This window comes from Echinops telfairi, unplaced genomic scaffold (assembly GCF_000313985.2).
Source record: "Echinops telfairi isolate 266 unplaced genomic scaffold, ASM31398v2 ScPeMD7_2010;HRSCAF=2546, whole genome shotgun sequence".
Lineage (NCBI taxonomy): Eukaryota > Metazoa > Chordata > Mammalia > Afrosoricida > Tenrecidae > Echinops > Echinops telfairi.
The window spans coordinates 6,295,350-6,319,912 of record NW_022105908.1 but is presented as its reverse complement, the minus strand read 5'-3'; the positions used below and the strand labels follow the sequence as shown (position 1 = coordinate 6,319,912).

Below are 24,563 nucleotides of genomic sequence, written 5' to 3'. Positions count from 1 at the left end.
ACCCGATCTGACCCTACCACACTGAGGAGGCAAAACACTAAGGGCGTGCAACAGAGCAAGGGCAACAGAGCAATCAAGTCCCCAAGGAATACCAAAAATAGACTTTGAGGTCAGGGCACATCAGACTCTACCAGAAAACACTCCTAAAGGTCAACAAACAGACTTTGAACTATTTACAGGCTTTTCTTTTTGTCATTGTTTTGGTTGTTGTGGTCCTCTCTGTGCACTGGCTGCTCTGGGCAGGGGCGTGAGGTTTAATATTAAGGTAGCAGATGGACATTGGACTTCCACTCAAGTACTCCCTCAATGCAAGAACACTTTGTTCTATTAAACTGGCATTCCATTATGCTCACCTTCTCGACACAATCGCTGATGACAAATGGGTACCCAAACCATGGTATTTTCAATGGCCTCATATTCATGTGAAAGAAAGTTTGACAATAAATACAGAAGACCACAAAAAAATGGATGCATTTGAATCTTAATGTTGGTGAAGACTACTGAAAGTACTGAGGACTGCCAGAAGAATAAACAAATCTGTCTTGTGCTCCTTAGAAGCAATGATGTCAGATGTCATCTCATATACTTTGCACATGCTTAGTAAAGTAGGTGGTCAGCCAAAAAGAGGAAGATTGTTGAAGCCACCAGCACAGTGCTTTCCACAATGGGCTCAAACAGAGCAAGTGTGAGGATGGCACAGGACGGGCCAGTGTTCCATTCCGTTGTAAGTAGGGTTGCTATGAGCTGGAACTGACTTGATATTATATGTCAAGATATTATATACAAAGTCTTACAACAGTTCGAACAAACGTCAACAAGACAGAAAATGCTAATTGTAACATGAAAGCAACTTCCAGAGATCACACCAAAAAAATCTACAGGGAAAAGATAAATCAATCTTAGAAATTTGAGAATAAAACCTCAACTCAATGTTTATAGTTCAGGCTAAGCACAACTACCTGCTCATAAAATAACTGTACTATGGATGCACCAACAAGTTACTTCCCGAGTATGAATGTACACTGTGGCTAACGTCCTTCCAGAGTCAGGAGCACAGTGAACACAATGAGGAACAATCGTCCTTATGGAGACGACATGCCAATGGAGACAAACAATAGAGACCATAGCTAGTACAGTAACAGACGGATGCTACGGGGGAAAAAAGGAAAAGAGATGGGGAGGGAGTGTGGAGGTGGTCAATGTATTTGCATCAAATCAAGGGGACATGGGGGAGGGAGGTGGAGAGGAAAAAAAATTGAGGAGCTGATACCAAGGGCTCAAGTAGAAAGAAAATATTTTGGGAAAAAAAAAGATGACAACATATGTGCAGATGTGTTTGACACAAATGGATATATGTATGGATTGTGATAAGTGCTGTAAGAGTCCCCAATAAAAATAAATAATTACCCGAAGGAAATATATAGAATTGCTAGAAATGGAATATGTTTCCGATTAGGACTTTTTCGTTTATTTCAGTCGAGATGAAATAAAAATTTTTTTAAAGCCCTCACTGCCAATCAAGTCAATTCTAGAGCAACTCTACTGGGCACAAAAGACTTGCCCCTTGGGGTTTGCAAGGCTGGCAATCTTTTCAGTAGAAAGCCTAATTTCTCTCCTGCAGAGCGCCTGGTAGGCTCAAACTGCTGATGTGGTGGTTCACAGTCCAATCTGTAATCCATTATGCTATCACGGTTTATTTCAGTCTGCCAAGAAATAATTACTGAGTACCTACTGGAGATCTGGGTCTAGGGCCATATCAGTAAGCTAGACAGACTCTGCCGGTGTTTACAGATGACAACAGTGAACAAACAGTAAATACACATATTTATTACCATGTGGTAAGTGCTACAGGGGAGAAAACCCAAAGGCTATTTTAAGCACAGAGTGAATCCACTCATTTGTGTGTCTTTTCTACCACCAAATTATGCTGTCATGTTTCGTGGGATTCTCTTCATAAGGAAGGATCTGAACAGGAGAGGGAATTGCCTCATTATTATCAGTTTACAACAAGCAGCCTCGGGGAGACTGGAAGCAGGAGCAGAAGCACTACAAAAGTTAATGTGGTGTTCCTGAGGTAAAGGAGATTGCTTAGCCCCAATTTCAAGATGTCAAACATACAAATTTGACATCAACTGAAAGAAGAATAAATACCCCTCCCCCGAAACTTGTGAAACAGGTTTTATCTATAAACTCTAGATTAATCTTGTTTTATATGATACTAAAGATGCTTAAAAAAATACTAATAATTTGATGAGCCACCAGTATAAAAATATTTTGTTCACTGGCGAGGTAGTTTATTGTGCCAACCTGACCAATAAACACATGTGGGGTTAGGGTGGAGAGAGAAATGGTTCGGTGAGCCTCACCTTTCTCGTTCTCCGGTCTCTTGCTTTCTGATGGTTGGACCAAGGTGCAGCTGCCTAAGCCAGTTCCCTGTTTTAGCTGGCAAGACTCACTTCCTGCAAGACACCCCTGAGGAGGAGCCACACGGACATACCCTGATGCAGCCCTGGCTGCTGGAGCACCCTTGTGGAGATCCCTGCCAGCGCTGAGTTATTTACACATTCACAGATTCGGCTTTCCTCCTGTAGTCGGCATCTCTACGTCTGTTTTTGTGAGATGGAGGAGGACTTTGTGGATTGGTGTTGGAAATATGGGTTAATGTTGAACTTGTGGGCTTGGGCAGCACTGGGTTCAGATGTCTTCTTGATGCGCACTTAGCCTTTATGATTCTGTGGGTCAGACAATACCCAGTTCATGATGGGTAGTTCAGGCCTCATGGTTATTAAGAGTGTGGGACACTGGTACATGGAATGTAATATTAGACCGGTCTGAGTTTCTGGATATGGGACCCCTAAGTACAGATGCTTCTTTCAATGTCTCTGCGAGCGAAGCTGAGGATCTAATTCTTTATTTGGTTGGTTTGCTGAAGCATGGACTGCCAGATGACCTAGATTAGACCAACTTGAAGTACCTGACCTATCTTGGTACACTGAGAGGAAGGTATCCAAAAGCTTAGGGAAATTGGTATGCTGGAATGGATCTATCAGGATATTCCCATAGACTGAAAAAGGGGGTGTCCTGAGGACATACCCTTTACCACAACCATAAAGAACAAGTTTGTGAAGTGGGCCCCAGCATCTCTTAAGACTACTGCAATTGCTATTTTATTAACATTGGGAACTGCCCTAAGCGAACTCCAGTACTTGCCCACAATGGGGCTGATTGGTCTCTGTGGAAGTAGAGGGTGGGTGTCAGCACTGAATCAACAGAGACAGGGTGGGCGTGGTTATAATAGACAACAAGGTTTCGGTAGTGTGGAATTATGGCATTGGCTACTTAGCCACAGTGTTCCCAGGAACGAAATAGATGGGAAACCTAATAAATATTTACGTGATCTATACAGGTGGAAGAATGGTAGATCAGGTGAGCAGCAGAATAGAAAGTCACGATCACACAATTAATTCCCAGACCTGAGTCAGTTTACAGACCCACAACCCCTTGAATGAGGGGAAGGCCAGGTCCCTTTGAGGTCCCTTTGAAGGAGGACCCTGCTACATCATCGAAGGTCTATACTGTTAGTCTTTCTCCTAGCGTTCCCCCAAAGGGACCTGGGGCCTTTCACAAGAGTGACTGTTCATTGGGGAAAAGGAAATAAACTTTTTGGGGATTAGGGGACACTAGCTCAGAACTGACCCAAACTCCAGGAGACCCAAAATGTTTCAAAGGCCTACCAGTCAGAGTGGGGGCTTATGGAGGTCAAGTTATCAATGGAGTTTTAGCTCAGGTATGCCTCACTGTGGGTCCAGTGGGCCCCCACACCCACCCTGTGGTTATTTCCTCAGTTCCAGAATGCATCATTGGAATAGACATACTTAGTAACTGACAGAACCCCCATATTGGATCCCTGAAATGTGGAATATGGGCTATCATGGTAGGAAAGGCCAAGTGGACATCATCAGAACTGCCATTGCCTAGGAAAATATAAAGCAGTACCACATTCCTGGAGGGATATCTGAGATCAGTGCCACCATCAAAGACTTGAAATATGCAGGGGTGGTGATTCCTACCACATCCCCGTTTAACTCACCTATTTGGCCTGTAAAGACAGATGGATCCTGAAGAATGACAGTGGATTATCGTAAACTTAACCAGGTGGTGACTCCAATTGCAGCTCCATTCTAGATGTGATTTCATTGCTTGAGCAAATGAATACTTCTTCTGGTACTTGGTATGCAGCTATTGATCTGGCCAATGCCTTCTTCTCAATACCATTCTCGAAGGACCACCAGAAGCAGTTTGCTTTCAGTTGCCAGGGGGCAACAATATATTTTCACAACTCTCCTCTACGGGTACATCAACTCTTCTACCCTGTGCCATAATTTAGTAGGGACCTTGATCATCTATTCCACAAAATGTCACACTGGTCCATTATATTGATGACATTATGCTGACTGGACCCACTAAGGAGGATGTATCAAAGACTCTAGATACAGTGGTACAATATCTACGTACAAGAGGTTGGGAAATTAACCTAATGAAGATTCAGGTACCCTCCCTCCGCATCACTAAAATTTCTAGAGGTCCAGTGGTGTGGGGCATGTTGAGATATTCCTACTAAAGTGAAGGATAAACTATTAAATCCCCCCGCCCTCACTAAAAAGGAGGCTCAGCGCCTAGTGGGCCTCTTCAGATTTTGGAGGCAACATATCCCTCACTTGGGTGTTCTACTTCGACCTATTTATCAAGTGACACGAAAAGCCTCCAATTTTGAGTGGGGCCCAGAACAAGAAAAGGCTCTTCAACCGGTTCAGGCTGCCGTGCAAGCTGCTTTGCCACTTGGGGCCACATGATCCAGCTGACCCGATGGTGCTAGAGGTGTCAGTTGTAGATAAAGATGCAGCGTGGAGCCCTTGGCAGACCCTTATTGGTGAATCACAGCGTAGACCATTGGGATTTTGGAGTAAAGTTCTGCCATCCTCTGCAGACAACTCCTCCCCCTTTGAAAAACAGCTGTTGGCCTGTTACTGGGCCTTGGTGAAGACTGAACACCTCATCATGGGCCACCAAGTCACCATGAGGCCTGAACTACCTCACGAACTGGTTATTGTCTGACCCACAGAAGTGGTAAATACTTCGGTGCACGGACGGTAGAAGAGAACCAGTGTCTTTGGTGCTTGCTCTTGCTTGTTTGTCCACCTTGACAACTCCTATTAAACCTTCAAATTCCTGCTTGGGCAATATCGCCTTTCTGAAGCCTACAGAATGTTACTCACGTCATTTACATCACTGTACCCTGTTTACACTTCCGTGCTACACTTATCACAAAGCAGCATAATTATTTATATAGCTGTCTCTCTTTCTAAATGGAAGATCTCTAAACTCAGACTTGGGCTTTTCATTCTATGTCTTATCTTATATGTGATAAGAACTTAATGTTGACTAAAATGGAATCATGGAGATATGATCTAATCCCCCACTTTATAATTGGAAAGAATGTCCCAGGGATATGACAAAATAACAATTTATAAACTATCAAGGGCTCATGAGGGAGGGGGGAGCGGGGAGGGAGGGAAAAAATGAGGACCTAATGCCGGGGGTTTAAGTGGAGAGAAAATGTTTTGAGAATGATGAGGGCAATGAATGTACAAATGCGCTTTGCACAATTGGTGTGTGTATGGATTGTGATAAGAGTTGTATGAGCCCCTAATAAAATGATAAAAAAAAGAAGAAAAATTGCTTTTGTATATAAAGCTCTTTCTTCTACCAAAAAAAAAAAAAAAAGAATGTCCCAGGTTAAGTTGTTCTATTTGCCTACGCTCAAAAATAAGCAGATCCCTCACACCTGAAGCGTGAAGCACCTGAAATCCATTTTAACTATTTGCCAGTTGCTACAAAGATTCCTATAGCTTTGGGGGTGGGTAGGTTTAAAATCATTACAAGTATCTCATTCTTAAGAGAATAAACATGAAATATTATTTAATTCAAGTAGTCCCATTTTTGAAATCAGATCGTAAACTCAATTAAGTTGTTGTCTTGGTTTCTTCATGAATTCAGATAAATGATCTGCTTTTTGTCCAACGTCTATCTCTTGGACAATCTGCCTATAGTAACTTATCTAATATGATGGTTTACTATGAACTCCATGCTATTTTTAGAACCGAAAGACATCATTGTGAAATTTAACTAGGAAATGCCCTTTACTCTAACGCTGGTTTTAAAAGCATATTCTTGTAATGATACTAATTGAAACATTTAGTGCAATGACATTAATGCCAAAATCAAAGTGGAAAACACATACTGGATGTCTAGTTAGAACGAAAGCATAAAATCTGAGAGAACCCCTCTATACCAACTGCCACCTTTCATTTAAAAATAGCCCAGCAAGGACACTATCACTTTACTGGCAGACTTGCAGACGGTGTGAGGTCTTTTCAGGACAGGAATCCGCAAACTGTCAATCTATTTCAACCTCTGTGAGCAGATTTCCCACTTGGCTTCACAGATGACTTGTCACCCTATTCCTTTTCTGAAGCCTGTTCAGGATGAAAAGACAACTTGATTTGCCTAATAAAAAGTCTATATTAAAAGAAAAGCACACCTTAAACTGAAAAGATGTTTAAGAAACTAAAATCACACTTACTAAGTGCATTAGAGCGCAAGGAAGTTAAATTACAGTTAATTTAGAAAGCTCTCTATAACATACCTACCTGTCTTCTGGTCATGTAATGTTTTATAAATCCAGCCAATGAATGAGATGTAATCAGACAAATTTTAAAAATTAAATTTATGAGTTAATTTGAAATGCAAAATTTAAGTTTTTTCCAGTACAGCAAATGTGACTGGCTGGTGAATCTGGGTGATGGGCACATGAAATGCACCATGCTCTGGACTTTTGACATCTTTCAGCATTTCCATAATTTTTCCTTGATACATAACATTGCTCAAATGAGGTTGGAAAAATGACAAAATGAGGTCTACTCAAAGTATCACCCTTGTGGCAATTGCCTCATTACTATTCAGCAAGCATTTCCTGCCCAAATGGTCAGGCACCACTACTGGTGAATAGTCTCATTCCTAATTTCTGCCTCCCTTACTGTTCTTGGCCACCAGGAACGCCCGTTGTCCTGGAGTTTCCCGTTTTAGATCACCCCGGTCCTGCTCACCTTGTTTCATTCAAGGTTTGTTTACATAATATCTCTGTCTCTTGCTATAAATTCCATGCAGTTGCCTTTCTATGCCCCACACCCAAAGATACTACCTGCTTTGCCTCAAGATGGCCATGCTGTGCCCAGCTGGCGGTGGGGTGCTGATGATCTATAAACAGCCTCATCTGCTGCTTTCACATAGGCGCCCCTTCTAGTAGGTGCTCTTCAGTCTTCCATGTGAAGCTAGGGGTTCCAACATGTTCATGGTCTGTCTCACTTGGTTGCATGAGTCTTTGTTGTAGGGCTATGTTATGGTGTCTTCAAGGGACACCCAGGCAATTCCACATTCCTACCTTGTAAAGTGCATCAAATAAGGGGCCATTTGTAAAAATCTTGTAATTGGAGTCTTAGATAGGAAAAATTCTAATATTGTCTGAGTGATGAATAGATCCCTAGACTCAATTCTAACCACCCAAATAGAAGGCAAAGGCTTCCATACGATGTAATATTGCTGTTGTTAGCTGCTATTGAATCAACTGCAATTTATGGTGCCATCCAACACCTACACTACCATTGAGTTGATTCCCAGGCTACATATCTTTATAGGAACAGCCCACCTCAATTTTCTCTACCAGAGCTGCGAACCTCACAGTTGTCTAATGCGCTTTCATGGTAATCTCAAACTCAAAAACTAAACTCATTGCCACTGAGTTGATTTCAACTCATAGAGATCCTGCAGAACAGAGTAGAACTGTCCTGTGGGTTTCCGGGACTGTTTTTTTCCCCAGGAGTAGAAATCCTTATCTTTCTCTCTTTGGCTGACTGGTGGTTCTGAACTGCTGACCTTCCATAACCCACTATACCCACCAAGAGGTATTTTATATTCAAGGCTTATACAGCTGAATATAAATAAGATGGTTAATAGAAACTTAAGTTCCTCGATTGTTTAGCTGGTATAGTAAAGCAATCTAGAATATGTCATATTCCTAGAGAAAAGTGCCCTGGTGGTACAGTGGGTTAAGCATTGTGCTGCTAAGGGAAAGGTCAGCAGTTAAAACCCATCAGCCACCTGAAGGGAGAACGATGAGGCAGTCTGCTCCTGTAAAGATTTCTACTCTGTCCTGCAGGGTCTGAGTCAGAACTGACCTGACACTAGTGAGATTTATAGAACATTCTGAACAATGTCCCTACAACATTCATAGAACAGACTTATAAAAACAGATTTTAAACAAAACCAAAAAACCATTGCTATTGTTTTTTTGTTTTTGTTATTGAGTTGATTTTGACACAAAGCAATACTTACTTTAGGACATAGTAGAGCTGTCCCACTGTCCCATCGTTCTCCCTAGAGCACATGGTAAGTCTAAACTACTGACTTTTTAATTAGTGACCAAGCACTTAATCACCTTGCCAGCAGGGTTCCTTCTTCCTAATATAAATCGCCAATTTAAAGATTGCGAACTGCTCACACAAACCTTGAAAAAATGTACACACCCTCCCACCCCTCAAAGTTTACTGTTCCTAACACAAACACGTTCTTCCTTAAAAAATAAGAACGAACAATTAGCAAGCAGGATTCAATTAACGATAAGCAATGTTTAATCAATTCATCTGCTACTAGGAGACCTCTCCCACTGCTAGGCAGTTTAGCCATCAGGTCTCATATTACTGAGAAACTTTAGAACAGGGTGGGGAACCTTTTTTCCATCAAGGGCCATTTGGATATTTATAACATCATTTGTGGACCATATGAGTCAAACCTTTAAATAACTCACCCCTAATGCAAATGAGAGGAGCCCTGGTGGTGTAGTGACTTGATGACATTGAAGAGGGTTTTTTTGTTTGCTTGTTTTGAAAATGAAAAAGTCCTGGTTATCTTGTGGGCTGTTAACCACAAGGTCAGCAGTTTGAAACCACCAGCTGCCCCGCAGAAGAAAGAAAAGGCTTTCTATTCCTGTAAAGAGTTAGTCTTGGTAGTTGGATAGCAAATGTTTTGAGAATGATGAGGGCAATGAATGTACAAATGTGCTTTACACAATTGATGTATGTATGGATTGTGATAAGAGTTGTATGAGCCCCTAATAAAATGATTTAAAAAAAAAAAAGTTAGTCTTGGAAACCTACCAGGGCAGTTCTACCCTGTCCTGTAGGGTCGCGATGAGTTGGAATCTATGTGATGGCAGTGAAGACAAGTCTTTTTAAAAAAAATCATTTTATTGGGTGTTCTTACAGCTCTTAACATTCCATACATCAATTGTATCAAGCATATTTGTACATATGTCGCCATCATCATTTCCAAAACATTTTCTACTTGAGCCCTTGGTATAAGCTCCTCTTTTCCCCCCTCCCACTTTTGTGAATGCTTGATCAATTATATATTATTTCGTATCTTATACTGTCCATTGTCTCCCTTCACCCACATTTGTTATTTGTCCCATTGAGGAGGAGGGGGAGCTATATAGCCAACCTTGTGATGGGTTCCACCTTTCTCCCCCTGCCCCTCCCCGGCCAGTCCCCGCCCCTCATGACATCACTATTCCCACTACTGTTCCCGAGGGGTTTGTCTATCCTGAATTCCATGTGTCGGTGAGCATGACAGTGGGACAGGAGTAATAAAAGGAAATAGAGAAAAGAAATAGAGACAAAAGCTATTTATGGAGGCACAGCTATAGGCATGTGTGTATGTAAGTAAACTAATGTATAATGAAAGGGATAGAGACCGGTACATAAATTTATGTTAAGTACTAAGATAGCAGACGGACTGTGGACCTCTACTCAAGGCTTCCCTTAACACAAGAACACTTTGTTCTAATAACCTGGCACTCTTTCATACATACTCCTTTCCTGACATGATCACGGAAGACAAAATGGGTGTATAAGCAAATGGTGCCCGGCTATCAAAATATAGCATCTGGGGTCTTGAAGGCTTGAAGTTAAACAAGCAGCCATCCAGCAGGGAAGCAAGTAAGTCCACATGGAAGAAGCACACCAGACTGTGTGATCATTAGGTGTCAATGGGATCAGGTATCAAAAGATCCAAAACAAGGGGGTTTGGAGTAGAGACCCAAAGCCCACCTGTAGACAATTGGATAACCCCCACAGAAGAGTTATAAGGAAGGGATGATTCAACCAAGATGCAGTATAGCACCAACAAAACACATCATTCCTATAGTTCCCGAATGCTCACCCCCCTACCCCCACTACCATGACCCAGTTCTACCTTGCAAATCTGGCTAGACCAGAGAACATACTTTGGTACAGATAAGAGCTCTTTGTTGAGTCTTGAAATTAGCTGGTACTGATGATTGCGGTGGGCCTTTTATAGCCCTACAGGTGCAAAGTTCTCCACCAGTGCTTTAGAAGATGGGAGGAATAGGAATTTTTAAGGAATTTGAATCTGGAAGGAATTTGTTGAATTTCCGACCTAGATGAGTGGCATAAAAGCTGGTAGGAGAAATGGCACTATTGGCATTAGGAGGGCAAGAGAAGCCCTAAAAAGGCTGGAAACTTAGAGGATTTTAAGTAAATCTTCCTGGTGACACCTTTAAAATCCATGTCCAAGAATTCTTGGTTAGATTTGGCCACCTGAGGGCAAACTAACCACACTGAACACATGGCCTCACTTAAAAAAAAACAACTTCCAAAATAATCATCAGGCTGCACATTTTATTGCAATCTAAGTGTACAAAAGTCGACATGGCAAAATAATAATAATGGGTTCATGAGGGAGGGGGCGGGAAAATGAGGAGCTGATACCAAGGGCTCAATAGAAAGCAAATGTTTTGAGTATGATGGCAACAAATGTGCTTGACACAATGTATGTATGGTGATAAGAGCTGTACCAGCCCTCAATAAAATGATTTCACACAACTACTGCCAGGCAGTGAGTTTAGTTTGGTTTTGGTCCTGTCAAGAGGGAGAAGCCCTGGTGGGACGGTGGTCAAACACACTGAATACCTAACCCAAAGGTCAGTGACTCCAACCCACCAGTCACTCAGTGGGAGAGTGCGAGAGAATGTTGCATAAAGATTTACAGTTGAATGTAAAGAAAACAGATCTGAGGAGGGGCAAGATGGTGACCAAGAAGCACACACAAGAGGGACTCCACAGAGACCAGTGCAGAGGAACCACAGAGAGGTATGTCCTGCCCTTCCAGACTGCAAGACGCTCAGCATAAAGTAGACACAAATTCATTAAATGAAAAAATCCTTGGACACGGCTCCTCCTAGTCAGGAGACGGAGAGTGGTGCCCCCATAGGAGCACCAGAGGAGTTGCAAAAGCAGAACCAAGAGTCAGAGCACAAGACAAAACTGGGTTTCACGTATCACGGGGTAAATAAAGCTGAGTTTCTTTTGCTCACTTGTGGAGGAGATGCCCTCAGGCACTTACCAGGGAGCTGACTTTGCTAACCCAGGGACCTATAACTGAGCACCTTCAAGCTAAGACTATTGGTGGAATGGAGTGCCCTTTGCCATTTATTGGCAAAAGGCAAAAGATCTGAAACACTGCCCATGGGCAATGTGGCTGAGAGGTCAAGAAACAAAGAGAAGCACTCCTGACCCAAAACTGTAGCCTGAGCATTGTTGAACATGAATTGCAACATGTTAACTCCCTTTAATAAACCCCCTAAGCGTGAGAATAGTCTGTGAGTTGTGTGGCCACTGCCATGAGTTAGTAAACACAGCAGAGTGGAGTGCCCTGAGAGGGGCAGTTGGTGTCAGAATTAGTAAAGAAGGTTGGAGCGGGAGGCATATCTGACCTCTAGAGGCCCTGTAGGAATCAGGGTTGAGTTGATGCTGAGCTTGACTCTCCTTCCCCCGTGAAGTTAGAAGAGGTCGTATAAGAGGTCGGATACCGACCCCCATGCCATAGTCAACAGCCCACCATTTCAGGCGGTAGTATATGAGCATGAACCAATGGTGCTGAAAGAGGAAGTTCAAAATGCACTGAAAGCATTAGCCAAAACCAAGGCTCCAGGAATGGACAGATACCAACTGAAATGTTTCAGAAAGCTGAAGAAGCACTCACTCGTTTATGCCAGCAAATCTGGGAGACAGCTACCTGGCCAACTGATTAGAAGAGATTCGTTTTTTGTGCCCATTCCAAAGAGAGGTGACACAACAGAGTGCTCAAACTATAGAATGATATTGCTATTGCACACAAGTAAAATTTTACTTAAGATCATACAACAATGGTTGCAGTAGTACATTGACAGGAGCTGCCATATTCATAAGAAATGGAATTAAAAGATAATGCGGGGGGGTGGGGGGAGAGTTAATGGAACTTTTCAACCAACTTTCTGAAGTACTTGTGTACACTGTCACAATTTCTTGAAATTTTTTATGGTAGCCCTGCTGGCACAGTGGTTATGGGTCTTGCTGTGATCCACAAGGCCAGTAGTTCAAAACCACCAGCCTCTCCTCAGGACTGGGCTTTCTGCTCCTCTTAACAGTTAGTCTCAGAATCTCACAGGGGCAGCTCTACCCTGTCTTATAGTGATGAGAGGCATCTACTTGATGAAAGTGTATCTGGTTTGACTGTTTTTTCCTTTATAGTATTACTACAACTCCTAATTGTACACTTGAGTAAAGTTCATAAGCACAGTGACCATGCTTATTTGCACCCTGCCATCAATAACAAGTGCAGCCTGGTGGTTTAGTGGGTTACATGTAGGCTAACTTCAAGATCAATAGTTCAAATCCATCAAGCATTCCACAGGAAAACGACAAGACTTTCTGCTCCCATAAAGATTTACAGCCTCAGAGACCCTTAAGAAACCATTCTATTCTGTCCAATAGGGCCACTGTGAGTCAGAACTGATTCGATGACAGTGGTTTGGGTATATCCATAGCAATGTCCAACACTTACTACATGTGAAATACACATTGAATAATAGATAAAAGAACAGCAGAAAGCAAATACAGTATTAACTCTAGTATGCATGGTGGCGGAAAAGAGAGGGTAGTATACATTCTTGTATCCTAGGTCCATAGGTCTTGGAGCAAAAAATGTTACATCAATTTATAAACCAGGGACAAATATGATGAAATACAGTATTAGAATTCCATGTCTATTGAGCTTCACAGTGCCAATTACCAAATGCTAAGTAAGTATCATGTATTTATCCCTCTTCTCACCCCTAATTCCTTCCTGTCAAGCATGTCTAGCTACATGTTTGAATATGAGACTGGGCAGCAAAATAGCTCTCAGGATAAGACAGGACTGTTGCCTGCATTTTTAAGTTTGACTTCCCAACATTCTCCATCCTTTGTTTGGTGAGCCTTCCTTCCGGTACTGCTTCTGTCCATGATTTACATATGCCTTTCCCTCTCCCTCACAGCTCTTATTCCTTCTTTGCCCAATTTAACTCCAACTCAATCCTTCAGTCTCAGCTAAATACTATTTCAAGAAAACCTTGCCTCTCTTCATGCCTTCTTCCTGCCAACTGATCCCAATACATATCTCAGAGAACCTTCTACCTAGTTCACAACCACACAGCTATAATTAACATTTACTTATATTTACTGTCTAGCTCCCTTGCAAGATTTATAAGCAATGTGAAGAGGTTGAGTCAGTTTGGTTATTATTTACTCCCCAGAGTGTAGCCTACAAGGAGTTCTACACTGTCCTACAGGGTTGTTATGAGTTGGAATAAACTCAATGGCCCTGAATTTGATGAGCTAGATGTAGCATATTGCTGGAACACATGTTCAATTAAGAGCTAAATGGCTGAGTAGATGAAGTATATAGGCAAGAACTGGGTTTAGATGGCATGAATAAACCCTGTCCTCATTAGCCATGAGGTTTTGAACATAAACACAAATAGCAATTTTGTGAAGACTGAATTATCCTGTAAGGTGTCTGACATATAGAAAAACCAAACTCACTACCGAGGTGTCAATTACAACTCCCAGTGACCCTAAAGGAGAAGAACCGACCCTGTGGGTTTCTGAGACCTTTAACTCTTTAAAAAGAAAGATTTTGTCACTTATTTTTCTCTTGGGAAAAATCCACATAACTATTTCGGATCAAGGCACTGTAGAATCTGTAGCCGTTCTTTCTGCTAGCACCAACACTGCCCTTTGCAGTCCCCGGCCCTTTTTTCATTCGGCTCTTGCGTTCCTGGAGCTGTTTCCTCGAGCTCTTTTTCTTCTCATACAGGTCATGGGTCTTGCAGATCTGTGTTTAGGTTCATTTTTCTTTGCACAATCCAAAGAATCATTAATCATGCCGAAGCCAGTAGTCTTGCACATTTGGGCTATGTTTTACAAAATTCTGCCTTAAGCACTGTTGCTCTCCCAGGATGAAGGGCATTAACAACCTTTTGCTTTTGCTGAAGTAGTGAGTTGGTCATGGAACTTCCTAGTCTGGATAATTATGTGTCATTCATGATGGCAGAGGACACTCAAGCAACCAGAGACGAAAAAAGGTTTTAATGCTTTATAAGAGAAGACAGCCCTGTTTTTTCTCCCATGGAGCAGCTGGTGGTTTTGAACTATTGACTTTGCAGTTAGTAGCCCAACTTGTAACCCACTATACCACCAGGGTTCCTGGCACATAGCAAGTACTCACTAGATACTAACTAATAACGAATGGAGTAAAGAGGAAAGCATATTCCATGTCTCTTTGCTAGGGTACAAATATGCTTCCTTACGGGAAACACACTGGTACAAATCTGAGTAACGCAAATGTTTAGGCCCTGGTGGTATAGTGGCTACACATTGGGCTGTGATCTCCATGGTCAGCAGTTTGACACAACCGGCAGCTCTGAAGGAAGAAGACTGGGCTTTCTACACCTAGAGAAGATAGAATCAGGAAGAGTGTATGCGGGCAATCTCAACGTTCACACATTAAGGAGGCTGGGGCTCCTGTCGAGGGAGACCTTGCTCGTGGGTTGGAGATGCATCTCACGCACACTCTCCTAATTAAAAATCATCCCCTCAAAGTGCCCTCATAATAATGCCAATTTTGAAGTGCTGTTTGCAAGCACATGGTCACTTACTATAATCTTGAGGGTCAACTGCTTGAAGGCTATCTGCCATCAAAAGCAGTCAGGCCATCTAACCCTATGTAGGGGCCCCTCCCTTCTGATCAGGATCACAGACTGCTCCCCTGGAGAAGAGTCCAAAGACACCCAAGGTCAAGCCAGTTCAGAGATGACCAAGGTTAGGCTGCCATCTTGACTCTAGAGCCCGCCCATCTTGTTCTGTATGTACCTTCCTCTCACATGCATGCCTCTAGTACCTCTCCGTCCTACTGTGTGTATACCTAGCTTGTACCCTTCATGCTGTGTATCCCTCGTCCCTGTTTCCCTGAAAATAAGACAGTGTCTTGTATTAATTTTTACTCCCACAGATGCTCTAGGTCTTATTTTCAGGGGATATCTTGTTTTTCCATGAAGAAGAATACGATACACATTTATTGTTGAACAAAAAAAAGGGGGAAATTTATTACCTGTATACGGTACGGTAGTAGTTGTCATTACAAACCAGCATAACCAGACAAACTGTGAACCCTACAGTATCAAGAATTTATTGTTACTACCATTATTTCCATGTACAACAATTTATGGTACAATTACTCATTTATTCAATGAAAGTCATGTCATCATCTTCTGGAATATCATAACAATCCAAACCCTTATTTACGGGGAGGTCTTATTTTTGGGGGGATGCCTTATATTTCAGCGAGAGTCAAAACTGTAAGCCAAAACTGGGGGATGTCTTACTTTCGGGGAAACGGTAATATAGCAGTTCTCAACCTGTGGGTCACGACCCCTTTGGGGGTTAAACGACCCTTTCACAGGGGTCACCAGATTCATAACAGTAGCAAAATTACAGTTACAAAGTAGCAACGAAAATAATTTTATGGTTTGGGGTCACCACTGCTCTAATACTTTCCTATTATGCAGGTGCTTACTGTGGCTTGTATGCTGGAGATTATATAAGCTTGTGAGAATACATTACTCCCTCACTCTGGTTCCAGACTCAGTTGGAAGAGGTGAGTCCTCGCATGCCTTGTCTCATGTCTCTTTAATTTACCCCTCAATTACACAACCGCCCCTCAAGACCTGTCTGAATGTGGGGCTGGACCTCACATACATCCATAGACAGTTACACGCTCAGAAACCCACAATGATGAGTCATCATTGACTCAATGGCAGTGAGTTTGGTTTGGTAGTATGTAAGGCAGGGGTCCTCAAACTATGGGCCCGCGGGCCACATGCGGCCCACCAAGGACATTTATCTGGTCTGCCGGGTGTTTTTGCCCCATTTGTTTTTTAACTTCAAAATAAGATATGTGCAGTGTGCACAGGAATTTGTTTATAGGGTTTTTTAAAACTATAGCCCGGCCCTTCAACGGTCTGAGGGACAGTGAACTGGCCCCCTGTTTAAAAAGTTTGAGGACCCCCGATCTAAGAGAACTCTGCAGGAGACCTGTTCATAAAGTCAAGCATGTTTCTGAATGTAAAATAATCACATACAAATGTATCTATTTACACATCCTTGTGTACAGTACACCAAGTTCTCCTGAAGCAATGCACATCCAGAATCCATAACATCAGAGCACCACAACAGGGCTTCAAACAAAACTCACAACACCTCAGTCCAGCCGTCTTGTCCTTACCAAAACTCACACTCACTGCCATTCAATCAATACCAACTCCTAGCAACACTACAGGACAGGGCAGAATTGCCTCTGTGGGTTTCTGAGACTGTAACTTCCTACAGGAGTGGGAAAGCCTTTCTCTCATCTTTCTCCCATGGAGCAGCGGGTGAACTGCTGACCTTGTGGTTAGCAGCTTAATGCTTAACCCACTACACCACTAGAGCTCCTTAGCCCAGGGCATTTGGATATGGCAGCAGGCTCTGTCTTTGACAGCAAATGCCTTTTCCCCAAAAGGAAGCTCTAAGCTTCACTGCCAAAATGCACCCTACACGTTTATGTTCCCCAGCATGCCAGTGCCCTTTTCCCTTTCCTGGTACACACTATGCTCCCAATTAAAACACTAAACAAATTTGCTGTCATCAAGTCATAGTGATTCTAACTCCTAGTGATCCCACAGGGCAGGGCACGACTTTCCTTGTGGGTTTCCAAGACTGAAACCTTATGAGAACAGACAGTCTTATGGGGAGAGTGCAGAGTGGAGATCCAAAGCCCATTAGTAGGCCACTGGATATCCCCTTGCAGAGGGGTCTTAGGGAGGAGATGAGCCAGTCAGGGTGCGATGTAACAACGATGAGAAATACAACTTTCCTCTAGTTCATAAATGTTTCCTCCCCGCTCCCACTACCGTGACTCGAATTCGACCTTGCAAGTCTGGCTAGACCAGAGGAGGTACACTGGTACAGATAGGAACTGAAAATCCAGGGAATCCAGGGCGGATGAGCCCTACAGGACCAGTGATGTGAGTGGCAAAACAGGGAGGGTAAAGGGAGAACAGGTAGGAAAGAGGGAACCGATTACATGGAACTGTGTGTGACCTCCTCCCTGGGGGACAGACAACCGAAAAGCGGGTGAAGGGAGATGTCGGACAGGGCAAGATGACAAAATACCCATTTATAAACTATCAAGGGCTCATGAGGGAGGGGGGAGCGGGGAGGGAGGGGGAAAATGAGGACCTAATGTTGGGGGTTTCAGTGGAGAGAAAATGTTTTGAGAATGATGTACAAATGCGCTTTACACAATTGATGTGTGTATGGATTGCGGTAACGGTTGTATGAGCCCCTAATAAAATGTTAAAAACAAACAAACAAAAAACTACTGACCTTGTGGTTAACAGCGCAACATGTAGCCCATTATGTCACTAGGGCTCTTAGTCCCCAGTACATGGCCCAGCGTTGTTTTGCTCCTCCTTTAGATTTTTAGATACTGGATACCTACCTTGTTTTAACTGAGTTTCAATGTTTTTATCTGTAAAACTGGGACTAAAACAATACATCCCTTTTAAGTAGTTCTTATTTATCAAGTCACACATTATGTCATAAATAGGACACGGTAACTATTATTTTGGGTTCCTTGAATGGCAGCTAACCAAATGGTTGGGCATTGGGAGTCTGTTCAAAATGCACCACAGGATGTCCTAACAATCTGATTGCCAACCCTAGAGAGAGGATTTGACACACATCAGGTTGCCCTGAGTTAGAACTGATTGACAGTAACTGATTTGGTTGTTAACAAATCTTTGAGTATTTCCACCAGATTCCAATCAATTCAACAGGGGGTGAGGAGTGGAGTGGGGCAGCGAATAAGACTAAAACAAAGATTCTTTCTAATGATTCTTCAGAATCTTAATTTTCTATAGTTAAAAACCTCCACCTCCCTAGGAGCTGATATACTAGAATAAAATTACAGTCTCATAGAGGTTCCAAATGATGCAAAGAAGAAAAAATTTATCAAGTTGTGTGGTCCTGCTTCTTAAAAATTAAACTCCCGATTATAAAAAAAACACCTCATTATAGAACATTGACTACGAAGCAAATATAAGTACCAATATAAATAACTACAAATGTAAGATAATGAAAAATGTATCTTTTTATTCACTTGTTAATAAATCTTTAAAAAGCAAAAAAAAAAAATTTAAACACATCTTTTTCCTAAGCAAAACCCATCTTACCATCATAAAGACATTTTCATTTTTATAAGCCCTTTCTTTAATGCTAACCCTAATAGAATTACATAACTTTTAGTCAATTGCTAATCTGCAAACTGGCCCATGCCATCTTGAGGAGTGTAAGCAAAGGTGATCATTGTTACCCACTCTCATACCTTACAATACAAGCCTAGTCATGACCCCTGCCTTCCATTTCCACACCCTCCCATCATTAGCTTCATGAGAAGTAAAAACCATCACTATCTTAAGAAAAAGGTGGCTCTTGATAAGTTGGTAAGTCATGTTAGGGCATGGCTTCAGGTGGCCTTTTAAATATGGGTTAGTTTGTTTTTATTTTTAACAATTTTTAATGCCTTCAAAGGCAGCCCTTGTTGTAGAATGTACGTACGTTTTGCAGGGAGTCCTGGATCTAAAAGGCTGCCTCACCCCCATTTATGTGCTGTGTGCAATCTTAGCTTTAGTAACCTCTTCGGTAAAAACATGGTAATACTACTCTTCGTGGTAAAGAACAATATCTAAAACTATTCAGTGGGTGCTGAAAAGTTTGTTCCCTTCTCTGCCCTTCGGGTAAATACCCTTCTTCTTGCTAATCCTAACTATCACTAACCTAAATATCTCTCTTACCATTAGTAATTTCCTATGTGTTTTCCCCCCCATAAAGGTAGAGAAATATGAAAAGCACTTCCTGGCCAGGCCACTAGGAGAAACCATTGTTATGTTCATTAAACATTTACATGAAGTTATTTCAAAAGTAACTTAACTTGCAAATCACTACACCGAAAAGTTAAGAAATTAGAAAACCAAACTGAACTGAAATCGAGTTGAATCAGACTCACAGTGGCAGTATAGAAGAAAGTAAAACTGCCTCTGTGGCTTTCCAGGACTGTGAATCTTTAGAGAGCAAAGAGCCTTGGCTAGTGGGTTCAAAGAACCTACCCTGCTATTGGCTGCCCAACAAATAACCCACTATGCCACCAGTGCTCCCTAAGAAATCCAAAGCGGGGTGGAAAGGGGGAACCGATTACAAAGATCCACAGATAACCTCCTCCCTGGGGGAGGGACAACAGAAAAGTGGGTGAAGAGGGACGTAGGGCAGGGCAAGATATGACAAAATAATAATTTATAAACTATCAAGGGCTCATGAGGGAGAGGGGAGCGGGGAGGGAGGGGAAAATGAGGGCGTTGTTCCGGGGGCTTAAGTGGAGAGGAAATGTTTTGAGAATGATGAGGGCAATGAATGTACAAATGTGCTTTACACAATTGATGTATGTATGGATTGTGATAAGAGTTGTACGGGCCCCCAATAAAATGATTTTTAAAAGAAAGAAAGAAATCCAAAGGGTACCATGGGGGCAGACACTGCCTGGTACCTTTCATGCACAATCTCTTAGGCTTCACCACAACCCTATGAATACGGTGGCGGAGCCAGAGGAGAAACAGGTGTGAGCTATTTCCTCAAGCTCTCACACCAGAACACAGTCGAATAAGGATTCGAGGAGGAAGATATCTAAAATAGCCACTTGCATAGACGTTTTGAAAGGCAGTAGCCCTCTTGTTTTTGGAAATACCCTTCAGCCTCCTGCGCTTGTCCGTGGGCCCCAAGAATACAGCCACTTGACTACTGGACATAAACGAGTCGTACAGAGAGAGCATTTGGGGCGCTGTGTCCTCTCCAAAGTGGGGCAGGAAACCCATTTCTAAGCACGGAAACTCGGGCATCGAGGCGTCTCAACCACCGACACTGGTTCCCCGACGAAAAGATGGCTGAACGAAAGCTCGGAGGTACTTGCCTGGGTGGAAGCGTCCTTGAGGACCCACGGGCGCCTAGACCTTCCACGGCCAGGCCCCGGAAGCCGGCCTGAGGGGCCGGCACTCCCTCGGAGTCCTCACCGTCTGCTCAGCTTCTCCACCAGGCTACGTCCCCTCGTCCGAGCTGGACACCCAAACGCGCTTATCACGCTCGGGGCCGGGCCCCTTCCTCTCCGAGGACACGAGCGAACTGAAGGGAAGTCAAACGACTTCACCCTCCCGCCTCGGAAGTGACGTCACCCTCCTACGCACGTTTGTCCAATCCCAGGCGTGTCGACTGCGCGCGCGCGCGGGCGTTCTCCTATCACCGCGCTCGGCTTGGACAGGTTCCGCCTCCTCTCGTTCCAGCCTTCGTCTTCCGGAGGGAACCTCGCAGGCTTAGAGTTTGGGTTCCGCGTATTCTCAAGGGAGACCTGAAACCGTAGCCTTTTACAATGATCCAGACTCATTCTAGAACGATAGTAATTAAAACGACGATAGACAAACAGACCGGCCGAACAGAAGAGGAAAATCCGGAACAGACCCATCTGTGTGTAGTTAAGACTCGGGCACTCCACCCCCACCCCAGCCTTCCGATCAAAGAGCAATAATATTAGGAAAATTCTTGTCAATAAATAGTGCTAGATCAATTGTTTGTCAGTAGAGGAGAGATGGAATGTGGAACTTGATCCCTACCTTGTACAAGAAAATCAATTCTAGATCATAGGAAAAAAGCCTAAAAGAAAAAAATAGCCTAGTAGCACTGAAGGATAAGGTACTCCTAACCATACAGTCAGTGTTTCAAATCCACAATGCTCTGCTATCTGTTTCCGTACAGACAGACTGGGTCTCCATGAGTCTGAGTCAACGCCAAAGCAATGGGTTTTAGAGTTAAATGTACAATTTCTAGATAACAGCAGAATATCGTCATAATCATTTGAAAATGCTTATTAGCAAAAGACAAAAACCAATTGTAAAGGAAAAGACCAATGATTGGTTGTGATTAAGACATCAAAAGACATTATTAAAGTGAAAAGGCAAAAAATCGAATGGAAAAGATAATTTGAAATTCAGTTATCTTTTTTTTCTTTTTGCTGTGATTTTTCTTTTTCTTTTTTTTAATAGTTGTATGGATTGATGTCCTTTTTTTTGGTTTATCATTTTTTTTCTAATCATTTTATTAGGGGCTCATACAACTCTTATCACAATCCATACATACATCAATTGTATGTTGGTCCCGTTGTTTTCTCCTCCAGATTGTTCATCCAGCCTATCTTATTTAGACAGACCTGCAGATATAATAATATGTTCAGAAACAAGACAGAGCAAAACCACGCAACAATATACAACAAAACAATAACAACAATAAACCAATGAAAACAAAACACAACAAGAAAGAAAAGGAAAGAAAAGCTTGTAGTTAGTTCTTCGTTTGTTGGCCTTTAGGAGTGTTTTCCAGTCCAGTCTGTTGGGGCACCACACCCTGGCCCCAAAGTCCACCTTCAGCGTTCCCTGGGGACCTTGCCGCTCCATTCCCTTGCTGTTCTGTTACACCCCCTTAATGTTTTGCCTCGGTGTGGCGGGATCAGATTGGGTGCAATTCCCATACCGTGTCTCCAGTGTTGTACCCTGTAGGGCTATGGGTCAGTGAGGGACGTCATGTCTTATAGTGGGGCTGGCCATGTGGTCCTCTCTGTGGACCGGCTGCTGTAATTGGGATCTTTATCCTCAAGGACTGGTGAGCCAGGATGTTCTCCACTCTCTCCTCCTCCCGGTTCATCTGCTCCCGTGTGCTCCGATCAGATATGTCCCTCTCCCAGAGCTGCAAATTCAATGCCGTCTTTTGAAATAAATTCTTCTAGGGGGAGGGGCAGGTGTCTACTGAGAATTTGGGATTGGGGCCAGCCCCCCAGACCTCTCCACTGGCTCCCTACTCCACGCCGGCATGTTGCATTCACACATCTTGGAGCACTGGGTTGAAGTCTGGTCCCTCTTTCCCTGTGGAGATATAAACAATACCCTCCCCTTGGGTGGGTTACTGCCCTGTGCCCCCGCTACCCATTTCTTTATTATTATTATTTTTCCTTTCTCCACCTCCTTTTTAGTTGTCTACCATGGATCATGTAAACATTTAGTAGGTTTCCCATCTATTTCACTTCTAGGGACACTGTGGCCAAGTAGCAAATGCCCTAAGTCCACGTGAGACAGGTTGTGTTGATTACTACAGACACCTTGCTGTCTATCACGATAACCACGCCCACCCTGTCTCTGCTGATCTGGTGCTGACACCTGCCCTCTACCACCAGGGGGCTCAATCAGCCCATTGTAGGCAAATGTCAGAGCACATTTAAGGCAGTGCCCACTGTTAATCCTGGTGCACATAAACTAGCAATCACAGGGGTCTTCAGAGTTGCTGGGGGCCCACTTCACAAACTTGTTCCTTGTGTTGTGGTAAAGGGTATGGAAAAATAAGCCGTCCCCTGAAAATAAGACCTAGCGCATCTTTGGGAGCAAAAATTAATACAAGACACTGTCTTATTTTCAGTGAAACAGGGTATTGGTGGCGCTACTGTAGGTATTAGCTTTGCAATTTCACACCATGGATTAGTAAGAGTGGCAGACTTATCCACGCCTTTAGGGGTAGTGATACATTATCAGTGCTGTTAAGCCTAGTCAGGCTGGAGAGCCAATTTAAGAAGCCCATAGAAAATGTGATTTTTCACATTCTTCAGCATAAAGACTCCATCTTGTTGGAAACTGACATTTTGTCTCTGTTCAACCCCACCAGTGCCTTGTAGCCCCTGCCCACTCTCAATGTCCAAACAGAATCTGACCCCTCCTGATCTCCTGTTTGTCCAATAAACAGGGAATGTAATCAATCCTGCCAGACCTGGATTTACTGTTTGCAGATGTTTTTCCTCGGCTTCTCCCAATATCCTCCCTGCCTGATAAATGAAGAATAAGACCACGGAACCTCCCGCCCTCCATCTGGCCCCCTGGTTTAACTCTTATATAAAACCTGCCTATTCCCTTAGCTCTTGTAACATGGCACACATATGAGGCATGTAAGACCAGCAACAAGGCTCTGGGGTTTGGGCCCTGACAGAACTATGTTGTGGGGGTTTAGAATGGACAGATTGATGCTCTCTGTGTTTGAACCCTAAGAATGATGCTCTGCGGGTTTTCACCTGACAGAACGATGTCCTGGGGCATAGGACCCGACAGAATGATCATGTGGGGAGTCAGACCCAACAGACTGATGCTCTGGGGGTGTTGACCCAACAGAACAATGCTGTGGGGGGCTATGATATGACAGAATGATGCTTTGGGGGGTTAGACTGTACAGAACAATGGTCTGGGGGACAGACCTGACAAATTGATGCTGTGGGGGGGTCTGACCTGGGGTCAGAACGATGACCTGGGGCTTTGGACACAAAAGTGGGTGGTTGGGACTGAAAGAACATTGCTCTGGGGGTTGGACCTGACAGAACTATGTTGTGGTGGATCGGACATAATGGAATGATGCTTTGTGTGTTTGGAACCAACAAACAATGCTCCAGTGGGTCGGGCCCTACAGAAATTTTCTCTGGGCATTGGTCCCAACAGAATGAAGCTCTGTGGTTTTGGATCCCCCAGAATGGTGCTATGGGGTTTGGACCTGGCATAAGGATGCTCTAGCAGTTTGAACCCAACAGAACGATGCTCTGGGCATTGGGAATGACAGAAAGATGTTGTGGGGCTTTGTGCAGGACAGAAACATCCTCTGGGGGGTTGGCCCAGATAGAATGATGAGCTGAGGGTTGGGACCTAACAGACTGATGCTGTGGTGGGTCAGACCCAACAGAAGGATGATCTAGGGTTTTGTATGTGAGTGTATGATGCTGGGGTGTGCTGGGGGGAGTCCTGGGTCAGACCCAAAAGAATGATGTTCTACGGGTTTGTACCCAACAGAATGATCCTCTAGGGGATCTGTCCAGATGCAGATCCTCTGGGGATTTGAACCTGACAGAAT

At 43.3% G+C, this 24,563-nt stretch overlaps 2 protein-coding genes across 5 annotated transcripts in view; one reads left to right on the top strand and one right to left on the bottom strand.

Moving 5' to 3' along the window:
* The window catches only part of DHRS7B (dehydrogenase/reductase 7B), an 83,748-nt gene extending 62,994 nt beyond the window's left edge, over window positions 1-20,754 (bottom strand). For all 4 annotated transcript variants that reach the window (XM_004709186.2, XM_045293286.1, XM_045293287.1 and 1 more), the window contains exon 1: window positions 20,554-20,754. The gene's annotated coding sequence lies outside the window, so the exon portion shown is untranslated. The remainder of the gene's footprint in view (window positions 1-20,553) is intronic.
* GLP2R (glucagon like peptide 2 receptor) overlaps window positions 20,524-24,563 on the top strand; it is an 84,210-nt gene continuing 80,170 nt past the window's right edge. The window contains exons 1-2 of the mRNA XM_013006298.1: window positions 20,524-20,545; window positions 20,677-20,824. Of these exons, the coding sequence (XP_012861752.1) occupies window positions 20,524-20,545; window positions 20,677-20,824 (170 nt within the window). The remainder of the gene's footprint in view (window positions 20,546-20,676; window positions 20,825-24,563) is intronic.